The following is a 23,589-nucleotide window of genomic DNA, read 5'->3' as shown; positions in this document are numbered from 1 at the left end:
TTTTCTTAAATAAATATTCCTGTCGTAGAGAGACAACCAAAATTGTGTGTTTGGAGTTTTTGGTAAACATTCATTTTAAAGACACTAGGGTGTCCAGGCATATTTATGACCATTTGCCCTCTCATTGTGTGCCTTAACAGCCCTTGTGATGAATTGGGGAATCTCTTTCACTATATCATGAAAATATGAATATGTATAGATGTGTAAGTCATGTGTGACTGTGTTTATATGCATTCCTCTGTGCCTCAATACTCACATAGATGGTGTGGACATGCTTTTCTGTCTGCAGCTGACCCTCGCTCTGCAGAATTGGCCTGATGGAGCAAAGGTACTCAGCGCAGCTCAGTACAAGAAGGAAACAATGCGACCAGCATGTAAACATCACGGATCGTACTGGAAAATTGACACAGCACCAGAGAACACACACAGGAGAGATGCCCTTCAAGTGCAGTGTGTGTGAGAAGGCATTTTCAAATTCATCTTCTCTTAAACAACACCAGAGAACACACACAGGAGAGAAACATTTTAAGTGCACTCTGTGTGGGAAGGCGTTTGCACAGTCATCACATCTTAAGAACCACCAGAGAATACACACAGGAGATAAACCCTTCAAGTGCAGTGTGTGTGAGAAGGCATTTTCAGATTCATCTACTCTTAGAAGATATCAGAGAACACACACAGGAGAGAAACTCTGCAAGTGCAGTGTGTGTGAGAAGGCATTTTCAGATTCATCTTCTCTTAAACAACACCAGAGAACACACACAGGAGAGAAACCTTTTAAGTGCACTCTGTGTGGGAAGGCGTTTGCACAGTCATCACAACTTAAGAACCACCAGAGAACACACACAGGAGAGAAATCTTTCAAGTGCACTGTGTGTGAGAAGGCGTTTGCACGGTCATGCCTTCTTAAATCACACCAGAGAACACACACAGGAGAGAAACCTTTCAAGTGCACTGTGTGTGAGAAGGCGTTTGCACGGTCATCCATTCTTAAATCACACCAGAGAACACACACAGGAGAGAAACCTTTCAAGTACACTCTGTGTGGGAAGGCGTTTGCAAAGTCATCAAATCTTCAGACCCACCAGAGAACACACACAGGAGATCAACCCTTCAAGTGCAGTGTGTGTGGGAAGGCATTTTTAGATTCATCTACTCTTAAACAACACCAGAGAACACACACAGGAAAGAAACCTTTCAAGTGCACTGTGTGTGAGAAGGCGTTTTCACGGTCATCCATTCTTAAATCACACCAGACAACACACACAGGAGAGAAACCTTTCAAGTGCACTGTGTGTGAGAAGGCGTTTGCACGGTCATGCATTCTTAAATCACACCAGAGAACACACATAGGAGAGAAACCTTTCAAGTGCACTGTGTGTGAGAAGGCATTTTCATTGTCATCATATCTTCAGACCCACCAGAGAACACACACAGTAGATAAACCCTTCAAGTGCAGTGTGTGTGGGAAGGCATTTTTGTATTCATCTACTCTTAAACAACACCAGAGAACACACACTGGAAAGAAACCTTTCAACTGCACTGTGTGTGAGAAGGCATTTTCATTGTCATCATATCTTCAGACCCACCAGAGAACACACAGGAGATAAACCCTTCAAGTGCAGTGTGTGTGAGAAGGCATTTTCAGTTTCATCTACTCTTAGAAGACATCAGAGAACACACACAGGAGAGAAACTCTTCAAGTGCAGTGTTTGTGGGAAAGCGTTTGCACATTCATCAAATCTTAAAAAACACCAGAGAACACGCAAGCATCAGAACATCCACAAGAAGTGTAATCTGAAATCAGCTTGTGAAAGTCAAAGTGCTGCAATGACCCCATTGTTCATGAAACAAGAACCAGAAGACAATCCCAGCCTGGACACTTTGAAAGGTATCAAGGTAAAATATGAAGAGGCGAAAGTGAAATGTGAAGAAGTAACAGTGAAGAGCGTAGAAGTGAAGGTTAAATTTGAAGATGATTCAACTCCAAAATCGGACCTTCACATAGATGGAGGCAGTGTGAAACAGGAACTAAATTTTGACTGTGAGGCAGAGCGAGGCAACTCCCAGGAGTTTGTGGATGTGGAGGTGTGGGTGGACTTCTTAGACAATACAAAGTCAAATGGAGACCAGGTAGATGTGCAAGCTTCAGACAATTAAGCTCCAATGGATGCACCTTTGTCACAGGCCTTTCTAATGAATATAATGTGAAGTTGAACACTCAATTTCTAGGTTCAAACTGCAGTGTAAGCGTGGCCAGTATTTGTGAACCTGTGGGTTGGGGCGATCTTTAACCAGGAGTGACTCAAGTGTTTTGTATCATATCTCATCTTAGACACTCGATGGGTGCCCATAATGGGCATCTGCCCCTGTGTGCCACAAGGTGACCGTTCACTGGCCTGCATGTGGATATGAGTTTGTAAGTCGGGGGAGATGATTGATATGCCAGTCGGATTTGAACCTTGAACCTCTGCAACAAATAGAGAATGTACTACTACTTGGCTTCCCTCTATGAGAGTGCTGCACATATAGGCCTCATCTCGGCAGAGATCAACTTGTAAATACGTTGCAACGTGACGCAGTACATTTCAGTATAGTAATGAAATGTTGCCAATGTGCCCTTTGATTATTTTGAATCATAATTGAAAGAATACCCGTCTGATTTTGTACGTATGAAGTATTTGAATGACGGCAGGAAACTCCTTGACGGGTAACACACTTTTTATTAAATCTTGACTTGTCACTATACAATGAGTAGTCTCTATTCCTCGGACTACACACACTTCACTTGACTCGTGTAGCATCTATTCTTCCGGCTACACACACTTCACTTTACTCGTGTAGCTTCTATTCCTCCGGCTACACACACTGCACTGGACTCGTGTAGCTTCTATTCCTCCGGCTACACACACTGCACTTGACTCGTGTGGCTTCTATTCCTCCAGCTACACACACTGCACTTGACTCGTGTAGCTTCTATTCCTCCAGCTACACTCCGTAACGTCCGTGAAGCCTACAGGCCCACCCCGGCTTGGGCGTGGGCCACAACCTCCGAGTCCCACGAGCCGGCTCTCTCACGGACGTTCGGCCCCGGGTCCCAGGGTTCCGCCTCTTCCTCCGTCTTCCGTCTTCGCTGGTACTCTCTCCCCTGTGCGCCTGTGCGCATCCCCTTATATAGTCCCCGCTCACGGGAGACGGAGTGTATGCGGACCTCGACGTGAGCATCGCTCCTTAGTTGACCAATCACGCCGCGCTGTTCCTACGATCCGTTTTCCCCAGCGCGTGTTACCACTACACAACCAATCACGCCGCGCTGCCACACGATCACTCCCTCTCAAGCACGTCACCGGCACACAGCCAATCACCACCACACAACCCATGACCCCGCGCTGACCCCTGATCCCCCACCGTCAGCGCGCGTCACCAACACACACAGCCAATCACTACGCGCTGACACACGATCCCTACCCCAGCGCGTATCACCACTACATCACCCCCTCCCACATAGCTCGCAGCCGGCCCGGCTGCTAAACAACAACACAACACAACGTCAACACAAGAAAAACCCAACCCCCCAGTGCGCCCCGTAGCGCAACAACAACAACAACACAACAACAACATATGTACAAATCGACAACCAACGCAATAAAAGTCAACAACAACACGCACAACACCTAGATAAGCTATGTACAGCCCGACGAACAACACAATAAAAGCGAATTCCAGAAAATGAACGCGTCCAGTGTCTCTGCGACTACATGCAGTGACGAGGCGCTCCGGCCGCCTCGACTCCTCAATCGGTAGATCATAACAAGTAGCGCGACCTAGCGCGAGTCCGCCTGGCCGGTCCGTCGTATGGGACGGGACGCTGACGACCGTCCGGTGGCTCCGGCTGCTCTGGACGGCGCGGATCGGGTCTGGAAGGACCGGTCGCGCCGCGAAGATCCGGCCGCCGGTGGTCGGCAGCTGTCAGTTCCGAGACACCTGGGAGCGGATCAGGCGGAGACACGTGAGGATCAGGCAGAGACATTTCCCCCCTTGGGTCGTCGGTCACGTCACATGCTCGGCCCTCACGACACAAAGGGAGGCCATATGGAGGCGAGAACGGTTTCAGTCGGGAGGGGTGGACGTACCAACGACGCTTTCCCCATTTTATTTGAACGCACTGGGGGCGTGCAACCCGCACGACCTCCACGGGTCCCCGCCATGGCTTCAACAATTTAGGCGACGTAGCCAAAGGTGCCTGAGGGCCATGCAGCCAGGCCCTATCACCAGGTTTCCAGTCGTGCACGGACACCTTCCGTGCACGCAACCGCTCGTTTGCAATTTGGCGAGCCCGCGAATTAAGCCGTGTGGCCTCCCTTGCCTCTGTCAGCTTATGGATATTAAATTTAATATGTCCTGCCAATTTCGAATTTGTTCACGGTGCGGACAGGCCCAGCTGCGTTTCCATGGGCGGGTCGGCTTCCCGACCGTACACCAGATAGAATGGGGAAAATCCCGTTGCTGAATGGGGGGCCATTCTATACGCGGCGAGGACCCCCGGGACCTGCAGGTCCCAATCAACATGTGCCTCACACACCTGCTGGCACAGCATAGAAGTCAAAGTCCTGTGGAGTCTCTCCACCATCCCGTCCGTCTGTGGGTGGTACGGGGAGGTACGCACCTTCTTAGTACCCAACAGGTCGCACACCTCTTGCAGCAATTTACTTGAAAAAATTTTCCCTTGGTCGGTCAGCAAGCGTTCGGGAGCCCCCTTGTCCAGGACGTAGCCCTGGACAAAGGCGTCCGTCACAGCCGCCGCCGACTGGTTGGCGAGTGGCCACGCCATAGGCCACCGGGTAAAATATGCGACACCCACCAACAGGTACCTATTACCCCTAGGCGTGACTGGAAAAGGCCCCAAAATATCGAGCGTAACGAGCTCGTTAGTGCGCGAGACCTGAATAGATTGCAGCGGTGGATTAGATGCCATGGGCGGTGGATTCCGTCTGGCGCAATCAACACATCCCTTTAGAATATTTACCACGTCACTCCCCATCCCCGGCCAATAATAGTCACGCTGAAGCAGAGCAAGCGTTTTGTTTACTCCCAAATGCAAGAGGCGTTCATGTGCGGCCAGGACAACCTTCCCCCTCACAGCGGAAGGCACCACAAGTGCGTGCCGCCGGGACAAACTATCCCATCTCATTAATAGGCCTTGCTTAAGTACCCAGGAGCCAGTTCGCTCCCGGCCCTCCTCGGGACCCCCCACCTTGCGGCGCAATGCTAGCAGGGAGCTGTCTTCCATTTGGAGACGGCCCCACTCAATCAGCGACAGTGAGAGTAGCGAGTCCTCTCCCTCACGGGTAGCGGGAACATCCCCGATTGGTGCACCCGCGGTCGCAGCCAACGCCCCCATATCTTCCCCAACTGTCGGTTTACAGCGCGCCGATCCCGATAAGCACGCACATTTGTGACAAGGCGACAATCGCGACAGGGCATCGGCGTTTGTGTGGCGCAACCCCTTACGGTATGTAGTCGTGAACTGATAGTCCTGGAGGACTTCCAACCACCGTGACAATTGGCCCGAGGGTTGGGCGACCCTCAATGAATACTGAAGCGCCGCGTGGTCCCTCCGGACCGTAAAGTGACGGCCATAGAGATACGGTCTAAACTGTTGTACAAAAAAAACAATAGCAAGCAGCTCGCGACGGGTGACGCAGTAGCGCTGCTCCGCCGGTGACAATACCCTGCTACCATAGGCGACCACCCTTTCGACTCCTCCAACGACTTGCGAGAGCACCCCCCCAATGCCCGTGTTGCTAGCATCCGTGTCTAGCAAGATGGGACTCGCAAAGTCAGGATAACGCAAGGGTGGGGTACCCACCAAGGCGTCCCGGAGGGAGCAGAACGCAGCCTCCTCCTCCGGTCCCCATTGGAACTTGATTCCTTTTGCCGTTAGAGCGTGCAAGGGTTTTGCAATGGTGGCGAAATGCTCAACGAATCGGCGGTAATAAGAAGCAAACCCGATGAAACTGCGCACGTCCGAAACTGACGTGGGCGTCGGCCATGAACTGACACAGTCCGTCTTCGCGGGATCGGTAGAGATCCCCGAAGAGTCGACAATGTGGCCCAAGTATCTAACGGACTTACGAAGAAGGTGGCATTTGGCCGGTTTAAACTTTAAATTAGCCGATCGCATTCTCAAGAACACCCCTCTCAATCGCTGGAGGTGTTCCTCAAACGTCTTACTGAAAACAATGACATCGTCAAGGTAAATCAAGCACATATCCCATTGCAAGCCCGACAAAACCAACTCCATAAGGCGCTGAAACGTCGCGGGAGCGGAATGAAGTCCCATGGGTAACCGGTTAAACTGGAACAGGCCCCCTGGAGTCCGAAACGCTGTCTTAGGTTTAGACTCGTCGTCGAGTGGCAACTGCCAGAATCCCGATAATAAATCAAGAGTCGAAAAATATCGCGCACCAGACAATGCATCGAGGGACTCGTCCATTCTGGGGAGCGGATACGCGTCAGCCACAGAGATTTTATTCAGGCGACGGAAATCTACGCAAAATCGTAAGGACCCGTCCTGCTTTTTAACCAGCACAATAGGTGCTCCCCAAGGACTGGAAGAAGGCGAAATAATGTCGGCTTCCAGCATATCGTTGACGGCCGACTGAACGTGTTCCTTCTCAGTAGGACTCAGTCGGAAGGGATTTTGCCTGACCGGTGCCGCATCGCCCGTTTCAATATGGTGGCGTAACAGGTTCGTGCACCCAATGTCATACTTATGCTTACTAAACACATCAGAAAACTCTATCAGCAACGCCCTCAGCGCACCCAACTGTACCGTTGACAAATCGTTCGAGTCCGCGCACAGCGAATCGACCCATACAAGGTCCTCCCTCGCTGTAATGTTCCGCGTGGGGCTCGGATCAACCTGCACAACCAGCCGCTCTTCCGCAGGGATCCGTGCCGCGTGAGCTAGCACGGTGCCCTGCTGAATAACGGCCGGCCGTGACCCAGCGTTTAAAACCATCACAAACGGGTCCTTGTCAGCCCGAACCAAAGTGTGAGCCACCGACAAATCGAGACCTCCGACAGCCCTATTTGAAGGACCCAACAGCATGCCTTGTTCCGAGGTCTCCCCCACCCACGGTTTCCGCAACCGGAGGGGAATTAACATCTGTGAACCCGGGGGCACGTGCACGGTCTGTGTCGCTAACGCTTGTATCGTAGCGCACGCCGTCCGAATTTCAGTAGGGTTCGTCAAAAATGAAATACGGCGACCCGATGGTAGTTCAATGCAACGCTGATCGATGATAATTTTAATGGGCATTTTAGCCAAAAAATCTGTGCCCAATAGACAAGGAACCGCCAAGGAAGAAGAAACGAAAACGGGTCCCGACAATTTTATATCTCCAATGCAAATGGACGCCCTAATCTGACCGATAATGCCCAACGATCCCCCATTAGCGGCGTAAAATGGCACGTCCACTGGGAGCAGCGGTCGACATTGGACGGGAGAATGTTGTAAATGAGGTCCGATATAATAGTCGCCGACGCCCCCGTGTCCACTAACACCCTGACCTCGACCCCATCAATGAATCCCGTAACGACGGATGATCCTGCCGAGGCAGCCACTATTCTGTGCCCCAACTCCGACCATTTAATGTCCCCCTGGTCCCGGCCGAACCCCCCTCGCCGAACCGAATTCCCGAACCCTAACCGGCTCTCCTCCGCCGCAACGCGACGGCCCATGTGTGTCGTGCACGTAGGCCGAGCATGTGAGGTGCCGCGACTTGCCGGGGTTAGTAGGGACGACTTGGGGCCTTGGTCGTCGTCCAGCCGAGGTCCCATGGCGCGCTGACGTGGAGCGCGGCAACCGGACGCCACGTGGCCCCGGAGGCCGCAGTTATAACACGTGATGAGGGTCGTCGGAGATCTCGGTTGCTCCAGCTTGCGGGCCGATCGCAGAGGCGAATGACCCCCCGACCTCCAGTCCCCCGGTCGTCCCGTGGTGAACGCCTCCTCTCGTGGGCTGACAACTTGGGGTTCGGTGACCACCGGGCCCGGAGCTGAGGCCACGGCAGCGTTGCAGACGACCCCCTGTTTACGTTGAAGGACCTCGTGCGCCTGTATACTTGTTGCGACCCGCAAGGAAGAAATATCGATCTCGTCGGCCGTGTTGATGGGGACCCCCAGGTCCTGCGCCAACTTGAGCAGTTGCTCCAAGACCATCGCGTCCTGGCCCTCCTCGTCCATACGAGGGAACGCGGCGTCGGCGAGAGCCAGCAACGCCGTCCGGTAGGCGAGCACGGTCTCCGTGTCCGCTTTCCGCCTTGCGTAAAAATGATGGTGACACGCCGAGGGAGGTCCGTAGACCTTGGCCATGAGACCCAACGCGGCCTTAAGCGTGGAGCGGTCCGACCTCCGTGCTGACGTGAAGGCCGCGAGCGCGTTGTCGTCCAACATGGCAGGCAGTGCCCGCAGCGCCGTAGCGTCGGACCAGGCGGACATTTCCTGATGCGCCAGAAATCTGCGCTGGAATTGGGCCCAGTCCCCGCCATCCGCCTTGAAGGCTGACAATGTTGGAAGGCGCTGTTGAAAGATGAAGGCGTCCTCTGCCTCGTGGTTCCTCTCCGCCGCTCCGTCGGTGTGCGAGATGGCGGCCCCAATGGCGGGTGTCTGATGGCGGTCCGCAGCGCGCGTTGATGACGTAAGCGGGCGCGCTTGGAGAACCGCCGCCACGTGGTGCTCGCCGTTCCCGCCAAAAGATGGCCGCGCAGTAGAAAGGGCGGGAATCCCCCAGTCATTTTGGCGGGAATCCGCGGGGCGACCCTGTTGAATGTCCGCCGACGTCCCCGCTTCTCCCGACGTGCTGATCGCCGCCAGGATGGACGCGGTGGCGAGCAGCAGCTCCGCCAGACGGGAGTGCGCCTCGCGGAGCACTGCTTCGGTCCCCAATCGCTCGTCCGGCGCCCTCGGCGGATCCTGCGGCGTCGGCATTTCTTCCTCACCCCCCGATGCCAGCTGGCCCGAGTCGTCAAGGTTATCCTCGCGGTCAATCTCGTGAGTCCGACGGGTCTTCCTTGTATCCATGCTTGGAAGACTGTTTCACTTCTGACGCCAGTTGAAGTATTTGAATGACGGCAGGAAACTCCTTGACGGGTAACACACTTTTTATTAAATCTTGACTTGTCACTATACAATGAGTGGTCTCTATTCCTCGGACTACACACACTTCACTTGACTCGTGTAGCATCTATTCCTCCGGCTACACACACTGCACTTGACTCGTGTAGCTTCTATTCCTCCGGCTACACACACTGCACTGGACTCGTGTAGCTTCTATTCCTCCGGCTACACACACTGCACTTGACTCGTGTAGCTTCTATTCCACCAGCTACACACACTGCGCTTGATTCGTGTAGCTTCTATTCCTCCAGCTACACTCCGTAACGTCCGTGAAGCCTACAGGCCCACCCCGGCTTGGGCGTGGGCCACAACCTCCGAGTCCCACGAGCCGGCTCTCTCACGGACGTTCGGCCCCGGGTCCCAGGGTTCCGCCTCTTCCTCCGTCTTCCGTCTTCGCTGGTACTCTCTCCCCTGTGCGCCTGTGCGCATCCCCTTATATAGTCCCCGCTCACGGGAGACGGAGTGTATGCGGACCTCGACGTGAGCATCGCTCCTTAGTTGACCAATCACGCCGCGCTGTTCCTACGATCCGTTTTCCCCAGCGCGTGTTACCACTACACAACCAATCACGCCGCGCTGCCACACGATCACTCCCTCTCAAGCGCGTCACCGGCACACAGCCAATCACCACCACAACCCATGACCCCGCGCTGACCCCTGATCCCCCACCGTCAGCGCGCGTCACCAACACACACAGCCAATCCCTACGCGCTGACACACGATCCCTACCCCAGCGCGTATCACCACTACACGTAGATGCAACATTTTGTGTATTAATATCAAACATGGAATATGTGCTGTCAGGACAAAGTATCTGTTTTGGTGGTAACCTCTACAAAAACTCACGTGAGAGCTGTTATTTTTGTGATACGAGTCAAAGGGTATTTTTGTGAATCAGGACGCATCTGACTGGGGCAACTCATTGTCTTTGAAATCGGGAGCATAGTCGGATCATTCATCAGTTAAGGTATGCCACTTATAAGTTACGTATAGGAGATACATTCTCCACAAGAACACTAATTATCATATTGTATTACGTATACATTTTGTCGAACTGAGACTTGAAATGGCCCTTGCCGATGAACATCAGTTGAAGCAAGCCGGACTGTTGAGACATTGTACACCAAAACCAGTCCACAGGTGGCTTGTACTGAACACATGTGTAGTGCCATAAGAGAGGAGGGGCTGCTGGGGGCTCTAGGATCCTAGGCAGATAAGCCCTCGGTGCCAGGCGCTAGGATCCCAGGCACCCAAAACAGTTAAGCCCCTTGACGCCACCAACGGGGGGGGGGGCTGTGCGTGCTCTGTGGGATATCTGGGGGCGCACACAACCCCACCCCTCGTTGGGGACGAGGCATGAAAGGGCAGCTCCCTGGCCGATCGGGGGCAGTTGCAGCTCAAGACCCAAGATCAGCCAGCTTAGGACCCTGGACCCCCTCGCCCCGCTTGTCCTTGTAAGGGCCGGGACGCTGTGCGGGCTAGTGGTGGGACTCTGGGACTCCCGGCTCTACGCCTTTGTAAGGGCGAGTTCCAAGGAAGTCAGAGTCCAGACCCGCACCTTGGCTGAGTCGGGTAGCCTCCCCTAGGGTAATTGTAGCCGGAGGACCCCAGAGCGTAGCCAGAGTAGTGTATCTAGGCTGTGTACCTAGGCTGTAACAGAGTATCAGGACTGTTGGAGTGTTGTATTGTAATAAAGAAGATACCTCTACAAGCGTCTCCGGAACCCATTACACATGCATTCCTAAAAGGCCGTGGTATTTATAGTTTGTGTAAAACATTCCTTTGTTTCGTGTAGAGAACGTTGAATGAAAGATGTCTGCCGATCTGTTTTTTCGCAAGGAGGTAGAGCACATTTGAAGGCATCGTGGATTTTTGTTACAGATTTGTATTCTAGCCTAGGTTTTATTGAATTTTAACTTCTATTTAAATAAAACTTTAGATATATCTGTCTGCATTGATATCCCACCTTGTTTACCACATGTTTACCTAAATATGTAGACGCTCCCTCTGAAGACGTCACCTCAAATTAACGAGTGGGTTACGTCAGGGCCTCCCCCTCTCTCTGGCTTGTGATGTCACCAAGAGCAGAACTCGCCTCCACGGAATCTAACGACTGCACTGTCTTGGAATGCATTTACACAGTAATCAAATCTTCACAACTGCCAGGGAACACACATTAAAAACCACTTAATGTACAATTGGAAGGCCTTTTGAATTGTCTTTAAATTGAAACATGCGTAAGGAGGTCTACAAGGAGCAGAGTCTGAGATTGACGTGTGAAATTTGAAGTTCCATAAGCCCATCTTTTGTGATTCAAGGACCCAATAAAAATGGCAGCTAGGAAACGTCACCATTCGTGAAGGTGACCTGTGAAGGCTCTAGGGTTTGATTTCCAGGTCGCTAATGGAGCCCGAGACGAATCACAGCCATTTGTAGATGTGGAGGTTTTGGAGGACTTTTCGGACAATGTCGAGTAGAAGCAGACAGCATGTGTGACCATAAGTGTTGGGTAGACCTGTAACCAAGAGCATGAAACACGGTTTCCCAATGTTTATTTCAATTGTTTAGTTTTTAGTTGATTTGGAATGCAGTACGTATTTCAATTGTGATGTAAATTTTAGTTGACGTTTACCTAACGCCATTATTTGTGTAAGGCGTAAGTATTGAATATCGCGTTTTTAGCGGTCGCGCGGCATTTTCCAAGAACGTAACCTACGATAATTAAGGGGCGGCTGTATTTTCTGTCGATCGAGTACAGCAGGGGAGTACGGATTTTTACTAGAAACTAGATCTCTGGTTTCTTGATGTAATTAAGGCCTATGGTACCCTAAATAGGCTTGGTGCTTTGGGTTCCTTGATTTCGATGTCTCTGCCTCTGCTCACATTCGTTGAGGATTTTTATGATTTTTGGCAGGCCCATCTAAAGCTGCGTGACCAGGAGTTGGAACCATTTCCTGTTCAACTCGGCTTGTGACAGAAATTCACTCTGGCCGAATGCATTACATTTGTAATGTGAGGTTACACCTGGATAATAATGATGGCCTCTGCCGGCCTCAGCCCGCAACCAATGGGGAGTCGAGTTAGGGGCGTGGCCCTGGAGCCGTATAGTAGCTTCGGGAAAGTTCCAGGGGTGTGGCTGAGGATTGGCTGCGGAACATCACGTGGGCCAGGGATTAAAAGGAGCGGAGAAGCCACGCTGGTGCCGTGGTCCGGAGCCTGCCATGTGGCAGGCCGCGGCAGTCTCTCTCTCACACTGTCAGCCAACAGCGTGAAGGAGCAAGGGAACTGGAGGAACGAATGTGGTGGAAGCTGTGAACGAAACTGAATAAAGAATTCTCAATTCACGACGTCGTCTCAACGGGGTTTATTACACATTACATAGCATCTTCAATAATTATGTAGTTTGAGAAGCTCACAATGTCCATATAAATAAATTGCATTCGTCGCGGTTACAATAATACGCTTATCGATGACTGGTTATAGTTAAGGGATCATTCCCTGCTGGTCAGCCCTATTGCATCTGCTGATCTGGTAATGGCTACTCAATGAGATGGAGTTAGGGAATCTTGTTCTGATGCCTGGATAATTCCATCATGAAATGGGGCCTTGCATATGTTCCACAAAAATAAATCACCTGCTTGGGAATCCATGTCATACAACACTGCACCTGCTCAACTCTCCATTAATAGTCAAGCAGTTCTACAAGTGGCGGATAAGTTCCCATACCTGGTTCATGTGTCGAGCAGCATTCTTTTATTAGACTGTGTAACACTGTGGAAGCTGCCTGGACTTTTGCTGCATACAGAGCTGTGAGTGTCCATCACCAAGATCAAGTCCATCTGACACCATCCTCCTCCTTGCCATACTGGCATCACACCCGCCCCTCACCCTTCGTTCTGCAGATGGCGGGCGCACTGGAGGGTGCCACGTAGCCATTTCAGGCTGGGCCAGACGGGGATACGTGGGTCACCCGGCCACAAGGTGCTTGTTGGCCAACACAACCCCTGGGCCGGGCCCCAGGGATGATATTGTGATGCCACAGCGGCGAAGCCGCTCTGCCGGCGCCGCATCCGCGATGCCCACACCACGGAGCGGCCTGGCTGACGCTGTTCTTCCCTCACCACCCCCCACATGAACACACGCACGTACCCCCACCTAGAGCCTCGCGGGAAAGTCACCTGGCCTACAGGTTTTCACCCAGGAGCCCTCCTCGTGGGGAACCTTCTCCACGGTTTCCTGAGGCCAGGGAATTGACCGAGGCTTCCCCGAGGTTAAATGGCACTGCAGCGCCGTGAACTAATGTGAAATTACACGGTCATGACGAGGCTACTCAGCCACCGCGGTTAAGACACACACAACACAGACGGGTTAGCAGGCAGGTAGGGGGCGGAGCCACTAACGGCGGGAAACCAGGGTAAGCATCTGATTGGAATGGTGGCTGATTTTTTTTTATAGCACATGTTAATAATACTTTATCTATGTGAGGAGCTGTGGCGCAGTTATATCACTGCATTATGAATTCAACAATTAGAGTTTGATAGTCGTCGACAGCAAACATCATTAATAAGTGAAAGTTGAACTTATTATGGACTTCTATGTTGATTTATCCTCAATTAATTACATGGTGAAGTGAGGAAACATTAATACTGAGCAGATGAAGGCGGCCAGGCATGGTTCTGGACACACCATCACATTTTTACCATGCCAGTGTGTGACAGTGTCAAGTTTGTATCTGTTGTAAAATATATTAACTCCATTGAACACGCAGGTTAAATCAAAACAATTGTTTATTTCTGTTTTCTTCGGGAACTTTTTCTAAGAATGGATAAAGTCAAGAAATTAACACAGCACATTTCCAGCTGAAGTTACATCTGTTCATCAAAGCATTCAAACAAGTCTGAACTTGGCTTCACGCCTCTAAGTTGCGATTTAACATTAATACAAATAGTATTATGTTCAACATCCTTTGCTATGTTTGCTGAATTTTTATAAATATTCTTTTTGTAGCCAGACAGACAAAATTGTGTGCTTGGAGTTTTGGTTTGACATTAATTTTGATGATACTAGGGTTTCCAGGCATATGTATGACCATTAGCCCTATCAGTGTGTGCCTTAACAGCCCCTGTGATGAATTGGGGAAACTTTTTTACTATATCATGAATATATGAAAAAGTATAGCCGTGTAAGTCATGTGTGACTGTGTATATTGCGCTTCCTCTGCAGAATTGGTCTGATGGAGGAAAGGCACTCAGCGCAGCTCGGTACAAGAAGGAAGCAGCACGGATCGTACTGGAAATTTGACACAGCACCAGGGAACTCACACAGGAGAGAAACCCTTCAAGTGCACTGTGTGTGAGAAGAAATGTGCATGGTTATCAGTTCTTCAGAGCCACCAGAGAACACACTGGAAAATTGCCCTTCAAATGCAGTGGTGTGTGGCAAAGCATTTTCAGTTTCATCTGCTCTTAATAAACACCAGAGAACACACACAGAAGAGAAACCCTTCAAGTGCAATCTTAGACTTGGTTTAGTTGTAATTTATTGAAGGTGGAGGGGTTACCAGCCCCTCACACCCATCCAGAGCCCCCATTTAACTGATGTGGTAGCTACGAATGCCACGAGGGGAAAGGTTAATCGGAATTGGCCCTCCCCCCACAGCACTGTCCACAGTAACAAGAACAACAACCGCCATTCGCTACTAAGTGGCGGTGACGTCACCATGGCGTTTGTGCCAGGCCATGTGCACGGGATAGACCCAGGTGCCATGGGTCGACTGACTCCGTTGACTGGCCAATGCACCACCTGTACCCCCGACTGTGCCAACACACAGTGTACACGCACACACACAGTTTGTACACACACAGTGTACACACATACAGTGTACACGCACACACAGTTTGTACACACAGTGTACACACAGTGTACACACACACACAGTTTGTACACACAGTGTACACACACACAGTTTGTACACACACAGTGTACACACACACAGTGTACACGCACACACAGTTTGTACACACACAGTGTACACACACAATGTACACACACACACAGTTTGTACACACACAATGTACACACACACAGTTTGTACACACACAGTGTACACGCACACAGTGTACACACACAATAATGTTCACGTTGTTGTTGAGCTCACGCACCCAAGGGGTCTCTGTTCAAGAGAGGCAACAATATAAATGTAATCTAAATAAACTTAAACTCTAACCCTGATCTCGCTCTCTGACGTCACCACTCATTAACTTGTCGGCGTGAGACGCCAGGGAGAGCTGGACCCCGCTAGTGACGTCATGTCACCAAGGTATTCAACCCCCCCCCCCTCTACCGCGCTTTTGAGCGTGACGTCACGTTTAGTTGGTCACTGTCGATTTCCGTTCCAGTAAAAATCCTTTTTTGGCAAAAGCAACGCCCAGTCATTGGCGGTATATTAACATAATTTATTCATGAAAACCGTCGCGAGTTTATTGGAACGGGTTTAGCAGCCAAGCCCAATCACCCCATATGGGCCCGGCTTATTAACATAATTTATTCAATTACACCGCTGCTTGTTGGGGGAGGGGATTGTTCTGGACCCCGCTCGTGACGTCATGTCACCGCTTGCTGCCGCGTGACGTCACGAGACACCAGTAAGCTGCTGCACCGTGCGCGCGCTTACTGAGATCCGAGGTGAGAAGTTCACATCGTGGTTGTTGTTGTTGTGGTGGTTGTTGTTGTTTACCCAGGTAGAGCCTCGCTCCGTCTCTCTCGTAGGGATATAAATTGAGTAGCAGCGAGTATGGAATCGATGTCCAGGTTGGAACATTACAACGCGGGGCCTAGCCTGATTGCATTTGCTTGAATTCTCTGCTTAAGTTTAATTTGTCTTCATCGGGCTCACTACTTTTAAACTTTGTTTTTTAAATTTATTTTGACAGTTTTTTTTCTCTTACCAGGCCAAGCCCACTTCAGCTGCTATACCGCTCTTGTTTTCAGAAGCGACCAGCCCAGAACAAAGTGGCTTATCAACGTGTGGAAATGTCTGTCGGTCAAATACTCTAAACGCGTGGTGATGTTGACTTTTAATGTGGAGGGAAAACTCCTGAGGATCCGGAGGAAAATCCACGCGACCACGGGGAGAGAGAGAGAGACACGCAAACTCCAAATATACATCCTTAATACAGGTTTGTTTGGGTTAGATCGCGTCAAAATAGAAATGTCGGTAAACCCGACAGCCAATTAGGAAGGGGTTGTCACATAAACAGCACGTGGCCAATTCGTCACTAGTGCAGCACTACACCGGTTGTGTGTTGGAGAGCCAAGCCACAACATTTACAATCTGAGTACGACGTTTCGCCAGTAATTACAACCAGCTTCAGCAGGCGACAACCAAATGCTGTGGCTTGGCTGTGTGGAAATATAAATCGGCTCACTGGGATTATAGCTCAGCATGCTAAGCGTTGCACTACCGCTCCCCACTCACGCACAAACATTGAAAGTATATTGATCAAACATGAGTAAATGTCTTGTCATGCTGGCTTTGTTAGAATAATTGATTTCTGACAATGAAGTCGGTAAATGTGTTTTTTGTAACGGTTCTTCGGTTGTGTTATACAATCTCAGGGCTTGTTTGTTTCATAATGACAGCTTTTAATTCGTTTCCCTTGGAGAGCTTCAGGATAGACAGTGTTGGATGTTTTGCCATCTCGTGGGTTTTACCGAATGAAGCTTCAATTTTGACATAAATGTCAACAGCAGTTAAAGCTTACATGGATAGAAAATTTTATAATAAAAAAAAAATGAAAATAAAGGTAATAAAAAAATATCAAGACGTTTTGATCGAAACAAGCAATCGTCATCTCCGGTCACGTCCTCCGGGGTCACCCAGAGTGCCATGGCCCCTTGCAACTCTGTTCCATGGCCGGCACCCTTGCACTTTATCCTGTAGGGGCTGGCACTGCACGCAGAGCGTGGTGCCATCCATTGCTCTCAGTGCACCCCGAGTCCCGTTAGGGCCGGTAATGCATCCACCTTCAGTGGTGTCTGCGATTTCAATACATGGCGTGCCTCTCCCAGGCCAGCTTCACACAGTGACATCCAACGATGTCACTACACATAGCAGCTTCAATAATTATGTAGTTTGAGAAGCTCCCAATGGTCATATAAAAGCCGTAGCATTTATTACGTTACAATGATACGCTAATCGATGCCTGGTTATAGTTAAAGGATCGTTCCCTGCTGGTCAACCATGTTACATCTGCTGATGATTTGGTAATGGCTACTCAATGAGATGGAATTAGGGATAATTCCATCGTGAAATGGGGCCTTTCAAATGTTCCACAAAAAGAATCACCTGCCTAGGAATGTCATGTCATACAACACTGCACCTGCTCAACTCTCCATGAATAATCAGGCAGTTCTACAAGTGTTGGAGGAGCTCCCATACCGGGTTGATGTGTTCACAACTAGCTTTGGTTTTTCAGCCAAAGTCTCACTTAACATTAGTCGAGCAGCATTCTTTTATTAGACTGTGTAACACTGGAAGCTGCCTGGACTTTTGCTCCTTACAAAGCTGTGAGTGTCAATCGCCAAGGTCTAGTCCATATGAGACCAATTTAAGGTCACTCACATGGCCTTAAATTGCACCTATCATGGCATTAGCACTGTGATAAGGTCACTTCCAATTCGTCATGAATGGTGGATGTTTTGTTTATATATGTTAATGATCCATGTGAAATGTATGTGCATGTAAGAGTTTATCTATGTGGAGAGCGGTGGTCCAGTTATTTCACTGTATTATGAACAAACTCTAATAAAATAAAATAAATCACGACGTTTTGGGTGCAACACAGTCTGCCTCAGCAGCAGACCATGCTTTCCCACCTGATGACGGATGCTTGTGTTGCGCCCGAAACGTCATTATTTATTTTATACCTACGTGACTTTACCGAAAGAACCAAAGAGTATGGATTCCTGCTGTTATGAAAGCTTTAAATCAAGATTAAAACTGAGCAGATGAATGTGGCCAGGCATGGTTCTGGAAACCCCACCACCTTTTTATCATGCCAGTGTGTGACAGTGTCAAGTTTGTATTTGCAGTAAAGTATATTAACTATTGAACAATGAGGTTAAATAAAAAAATAGTTTATCTCTGGAACTTTTTATAAGAATGGAAACCGGTCAGGAAAATATCTCGGCACATATGCAGTTGAAGTAAGATCTGTTCATCGAAGGATTCAAGCAAATCTGAGCCACACAACTCATACTTAACTTCAAATTTTGCATTCTTTGGAAGAACGTAATCAACCAAGTAAAGTGTTAACTGTTGTGTTAGCCGACTCTGTGTTGTATTGCATTACATTTCTAAGTTCACGATGTTTGATCTCTCAAGCTTCCAATTTCTCTCCCTCTGCCGCAGATCCCATCCCCCCTTGGCTCTACATGCCCGCTGCTGCAGATCCCATTCCCCCTCCTTGTCTCTCATTGACATGCTAATTTATCTGCCCCAACCCCCCCTCTCACTATATAATACCTCGTCACAGAGGCGTTGCTTCTCTGTCTCTCTGCGTGTGTCTCTATGTGTGTCTCTCCTGTGTGTCTCTCTCTGGTTGTCTCTGTCTGTTTGTCTCTCTCCGTGTCTGTTTGTCTCTCTCTCTGTATATGTCTCTCTCCGAGCTTGCATTTACATACAGTTCTCACCTGATGACGGTTGCTTATGTTGCAATCGAAATGCTGTGCAATATGTATTTATTTATTTATTTATACTTTCTACGTGACTTTACTGAAAAAACCAAAGAGTAATTCCTGCAGTCACAAAATCTTGAAATCAAAGATTGTATTCATTCCTCTTTGTCTCGATACTGACGTAGATGGTATGGAATACGTTTTTCTGTCTGCAGCTGATGTTTCCTCTGACGCTTCCTCTGCAGAATTGGTCTGATGGAGCAAAGGCACTCAGCGCAGCTCGGTACAAGAAGGAAACAATGCGACCAGTATCCAAACAGCACGGATCGTACTGGAAGTTTGACACAGCACCAGAGAACTCACACAGGAGAGAAACCCTTCAGGTGTAGTGTGTGTGGGAAGGGATTTTCAGATTCATCGACTCTTAAAGAACACCAGAGAACACACACAAGAAGGAAACCTTTCAAATGCACTGTCTGTGAGAAGGCATTTGCACGGGCAGCAGATCTTCAGATCCACCAGAGAACACACACAGGAGAGAAACCCTTCAAGTGCAGTGTGTGTGGGAAGGCATTTTCAAGCTCATTTTATTTTAAAAGACACCAGAGAATACACAAAGGAGATAACCCCTTCAAGTGCAGTGTGTGTGAGAAGGAATTTTTACAGTCCTCACATCTTAAAAAACACCAGAGAACACACACAGAAGAGAAACCCTTCAGGTGCACTATCTGTGGGAAGGCATTTGCAGATTCACCGATTCTTAAAAAACACCAGAGAACACACACAGGAGAGAAACCCTTCAAGTGCACTGTCTGTGAGAAGGCATTTGCACAGTCATCAGTTCTTCATCGACACCAGAGAACACACAGGCATCAGAAGATCCCCAAGGAGTGTAGTCTGAAATCGACTTGTGAAAGTCAAAGTGCTGCAATGAGCCCATCCCTCCTGAAAAAAGAACCAGAAGTACATTCCAGCTTGGACACTATAAAATGTATCAAGGTGAAATGTGAAGAGGCGATAGTGAAGGTAAAATGTGAAGATGTGATGGTGAATAGCGAAGATGTGAAGGTAAAATGTGAAGATGAAGATTCAACTCCAAAATGGGACCTTCACATCGATGGAGGCAACGTGAAGCAGGAGGAGAATTCTGACTGTGAGGCAGAGCGAGGCAACTCCCAGGAGTTTGTGGAAGTGGAGGTGTGGGTGGACTTCTTAGACAAAACAAAGTCAAATAGAGACCCGGTAGATGTGTAAGCTTGAGACAATGCAGCCCCATTAGATTCACATTTGTCACAGGCCTTTAATGAAAGAATGTGAAGTTGAACACTCAATTCTTAGGTTCAACCTGCAGAGTAAGAGGGGGCAGTATTTGCAGACCTGTGGGTTGGGTATACAGTGATCCCTCGTTTATCGCGGTTAATGGGGACCGGAACCCCTCACGATAGGTGAAAATCCGCGAAGTAGGATTGGCCCCCTAGGAATTTCCGTATATGTGTGTGTGGGTACCAGAATGTTTAAAATATGTATATTTATACTTTATATATATATTTTACTTAAATCTATTTAATTATAAAACCCTAATATTATACATTCACTCTCTCTCATACGATACGTATTATGGTGTTCTACACTCACCAATGACAGTAGTATCTTGAGACTTGACTCCAGTAATGACGACGACGACAATGACAACGATGATGCGCAGCCAACCAGCTCACGGGATACATCCACCCGTGCTCTCATTCGTCGATCTCGCGCCGGGAACCAATCACGTGCCTTGTCTGAGTGCCCGTGGGTATGTACAAAGCCTCTGAGAGAGTTTCTCTCTTTGTCTGGCATCCTGGGAAACCGTTTCTCTCGCGCATCACGATGAAACAACGCTGCTTTCCGCAATACGGCTGCCAATATGACGGTATTTTTGAATTTTTTTCGATGAATATTTTTGAAAAATCCGCGATGCACTGAGGCCGCGAAACTTGAACCACGAAGTGGCGAGGGATTACTGTATCTATATCAATTTATAACATTTTTTACATGCGTTTTTCTGGATTTTGTTGCTATTCTGTCTCTCCAAATTAACCTACCATTACAATTATAGACTGATCATTTCTTTGTCAGTGGGCAAACGTACAAAATCAGCAGGGGATCAAATACGTTTTTCCCTCACTGTAAATAATATATTTTTTTTTACTTCCAACCCGTGATGAGAGGACGGAATACATGGTCACAGCAAGCACACCCTTGCACAATAGGTCACGACTTAACGACTTCAAAGGCCACAGCGCCCCTTTTTGACAGCGACTGCAAGTCTGATGCAAAAAATGTTAAACACTTCCAACCCGTGATGGAATTGTGGGGAACGCTGCCCAAAACGAATACACACAAACAGGGATACAATTGTGTTAAAAGCTTTCTTTTCATCACATAATCTTGCCGGCGAATGTATTAAAGCCCTTAGCCAATTGATGCACATTTGTTAGACAAGCAAGCACACTACCGCACACCATTGTTCCAAGGCATTACGTTAATTGCATAATCTAAAAAATGAATTCATTGAGGTCTACCTTTGCTTAGGCACATGTTTCTTTATTACTGTTCGTATGAATATTGTCACATTAATTTCCTGTCGCTGTGTATGATCACCTTATTCTGAAGAATGAGCCAATTGTTCTGTTACCCAGTTTGACAAACATAATTATTGAGGGTTAAATGTACGGTTCAATGAGGACATCTCCAGGAGTACTGTGTTGGCATTCCTTGCATAAGAGTTCGCATATTAGAATGTTACGTGTTTTTTAGAGATTAAAGTTGCTTAACACAGAAGAGTCTGAGTGGTGCCTTCCTAAGTCCATGCATAATAATATTAATTATAAGAACTATATCCTGCGGAGAGATCTGAATTTTGAGACCTGATATAACACACTAAGACATAATCAGTAAAAGTTAAAGTGAGAATCATTGTATTATCCTGATTGATAATTCACTGGTCAACACTTTTTCTGGCATAAGGTATTCAATGGTCTTAAGGTAATTTTGGGGTGCTGATTCCAAACCTGGCTTCAGTTTGTGTATATCACATCAGGTTTTTGAGATATCAAATATTGCATTTTCAATAAAAACTGCAGAATAAAAATATTAAATAAATGTGGATATCTACATAAATTTATTATAAACACACTATCCTAAAAATACAGCACCATATTTTAACACTAAAGCAGTCATTGACTCGCAACAACTTGCAATCATATGTGACAGAGTTAATTTCGGGTAAAATCAATGAAAATGGGGTATGCCGATAGCATAAAATGAGATGTGATAGAGCAAATCTGAGATCAGATTTGGAATCAGCACCCTGAAATTAGTCTAGAACAGCTGCAAAAGTCCAGGCCAGAAAAAAACGTGTTTTTTGTTGACCAGTGATAATACAACCCTAGACAACGAAGCAGAAGCTAATGATAATATTTGAATTCATTAGCATAATTACATACATTTGCATAACTGAATACAATTACACCTACCTAATTAGCATATACGCAACATTTTCATGATTACATAAATTAGCATAATTTCGGGAACAGTTTTTTCAAAAAATTCATTTCATTTTTTACCGAATATATACAACAGGTGGAAAATATCATATATAAGCAAGAATGCAAGAATAGAAATCAGCACTGCTCAACGAAACACCCAACTGCGACTGGAGAAGTCCAAACCATCAAGCACATCACCGATGAATGCTCCATCCATGCACATCCTGGCGGTATCGCTAAAATTCACACTGCATCAACCACATCATTGGACTGGATAAGAAACCTTTGCATTCATTCATGACGATCATTTGAAATAAAAACTGTTCAATTTCACAATGCCATATGAATGAAGAAGAAGTACTGCGAGTGGTCGGCTCCGGGGATTGCCCTCGTGACTGGCAAATTGATAGGGAGCTCTGCATCGTCAGAAGCCACGCATCACGGAGAGTTTTTTGTTGTTGCGTCATTGAGGCTGCCAGCCATGGCTGGTGCTCGCAGTATTGCAATACAGACGTGGGGAAGAGTGCCAAGCATTACTATTCCCGGTGGCGAGATCGTTCTGTACAGCAAACACGATCATAGTGACAATCGTTCGGATTGTGCTCAGATCAAAGTCAACCCTTTGAGGGAAAACTGGTGCAACCACTATTCGTGAGAGTGTCCCTTGAAATCGCAACCCACAGGCGAAGTTTAGTTGAGGGTCGGATCAGAGACTGACACGGAACGATATAACTTGATCTGTAGCGTGTCCTCTCTGCAGCACGAGTCGTACAAACAACTGGAAGAGGACTCTCTTGAAGAGGGGGGGGGGGTGGAGACGACAGGCGCTGTCTCTCCAAGTCGCTCCACAGTCTACAAGGATCAACAATGTCTGGTGCGAGTGGTTTCTGGTGACGGGATGATCGCGCACATCGACGCAGACGGAGCCGGACCCATCATCCCTGCCAACACGGGCACTGCCGACAGAGTGACCAGCGTGCCGACTCGGCAATCACCTCAGCGGTGGAGAGACTGACGAAACAGCAGAGAGCGCCGTGTGCTCAACACACACGCTGACCCAGCGCCCCTGCTGGGGACCTGAGGTATTTTCGTTCCAAGGAACGCAGCACCTCGGAAGCCAAAAGAAGACACGAAGTGGCGGTGACATCACCACGACGCTTGTTCCAGACTATGTTTTCAGTTTCATTTATTAGGTACT

General features: G+C 48.4%; 2 protein-coding genes across 5 annotated transcripts in view; both read left to right on the top strand.

Annotated features, from left to right (window-relative positions):
• LOC144738162 (uncharacterized) overlaps positions 1–12,527 on the top strand; it is a 32,469-nt gene extending 19,942 nt beyond the window's left edge. For 2 of the 3 annotated variants that reach the window (XM_078621136.1, XM_078621138.1), the window contains one exon: positions 290–12,527. In XM_078621136.1, coding sequence (XP_078477262.1) covers positions 318–1,610 — 1,293 coding nt within the window. In that variant the 5' untranslated portion in view covers positions 290–317 and the 3' untranslated portion in view covers positions 1,611–12,527. Of the gene's footprint in view, positions 1–260 lie in introns of all 3 variants that reach the window. The other variant, XM_078621139.1, reaches the window with a different exon arrangement.
• Positions 12,528–15,749: 3,222 nt separating this feature from the next.
• On the top strand, positions 15,750–21,684 carry LOC144738178 (uncharacterized). Of its 2 annotated transcripts, none has more exons than XM_078621172.1 (2): positions 15,750–15,867; positions 19,107–21,684. In XM_078621172.1, exon 2 carries the CDS (start codon positions 19,117–19,119, stop codon positions 20,113–20,115), a length of 999 nt encoding a protein of 332 aa, XP_078477298.1. In that variant the 5' UTR covers positions 15,750–15,867; positions 19,107–19,116; the 3' UTR covers positions 20,116–21,684. The 2 variants fall into 2 exon arrangements, with proteins under 2 accessions (XP_078477298.1, XP_078477299.1); XM_078621173.1 differs by lacking the exon at positions 15,750–15,867 and adding an exon at positions 15,876–16,361.
• Positions 21,685–23,589: the final 1,905 nt, after the last annotated feature.

Source organism: Lampetra planeri, chromosome 78 (assembly GCF_965212315.1).
Source record: "Lampetra planeri chromosome 78, kcLamPlan1.2.h2, whole genome shotgun sequence".
NCBI classification, from domain to species: domain Eukaryota; kingdom Metazoa; phylum Chordata; class Hyperoartia; order Petromyzontiformes; family Petromyzontidae; genus Lampetra; species Lampetra planeri.
This window is presented reverse-complemented; position numbering and strand designations above follow the sequence as displayed.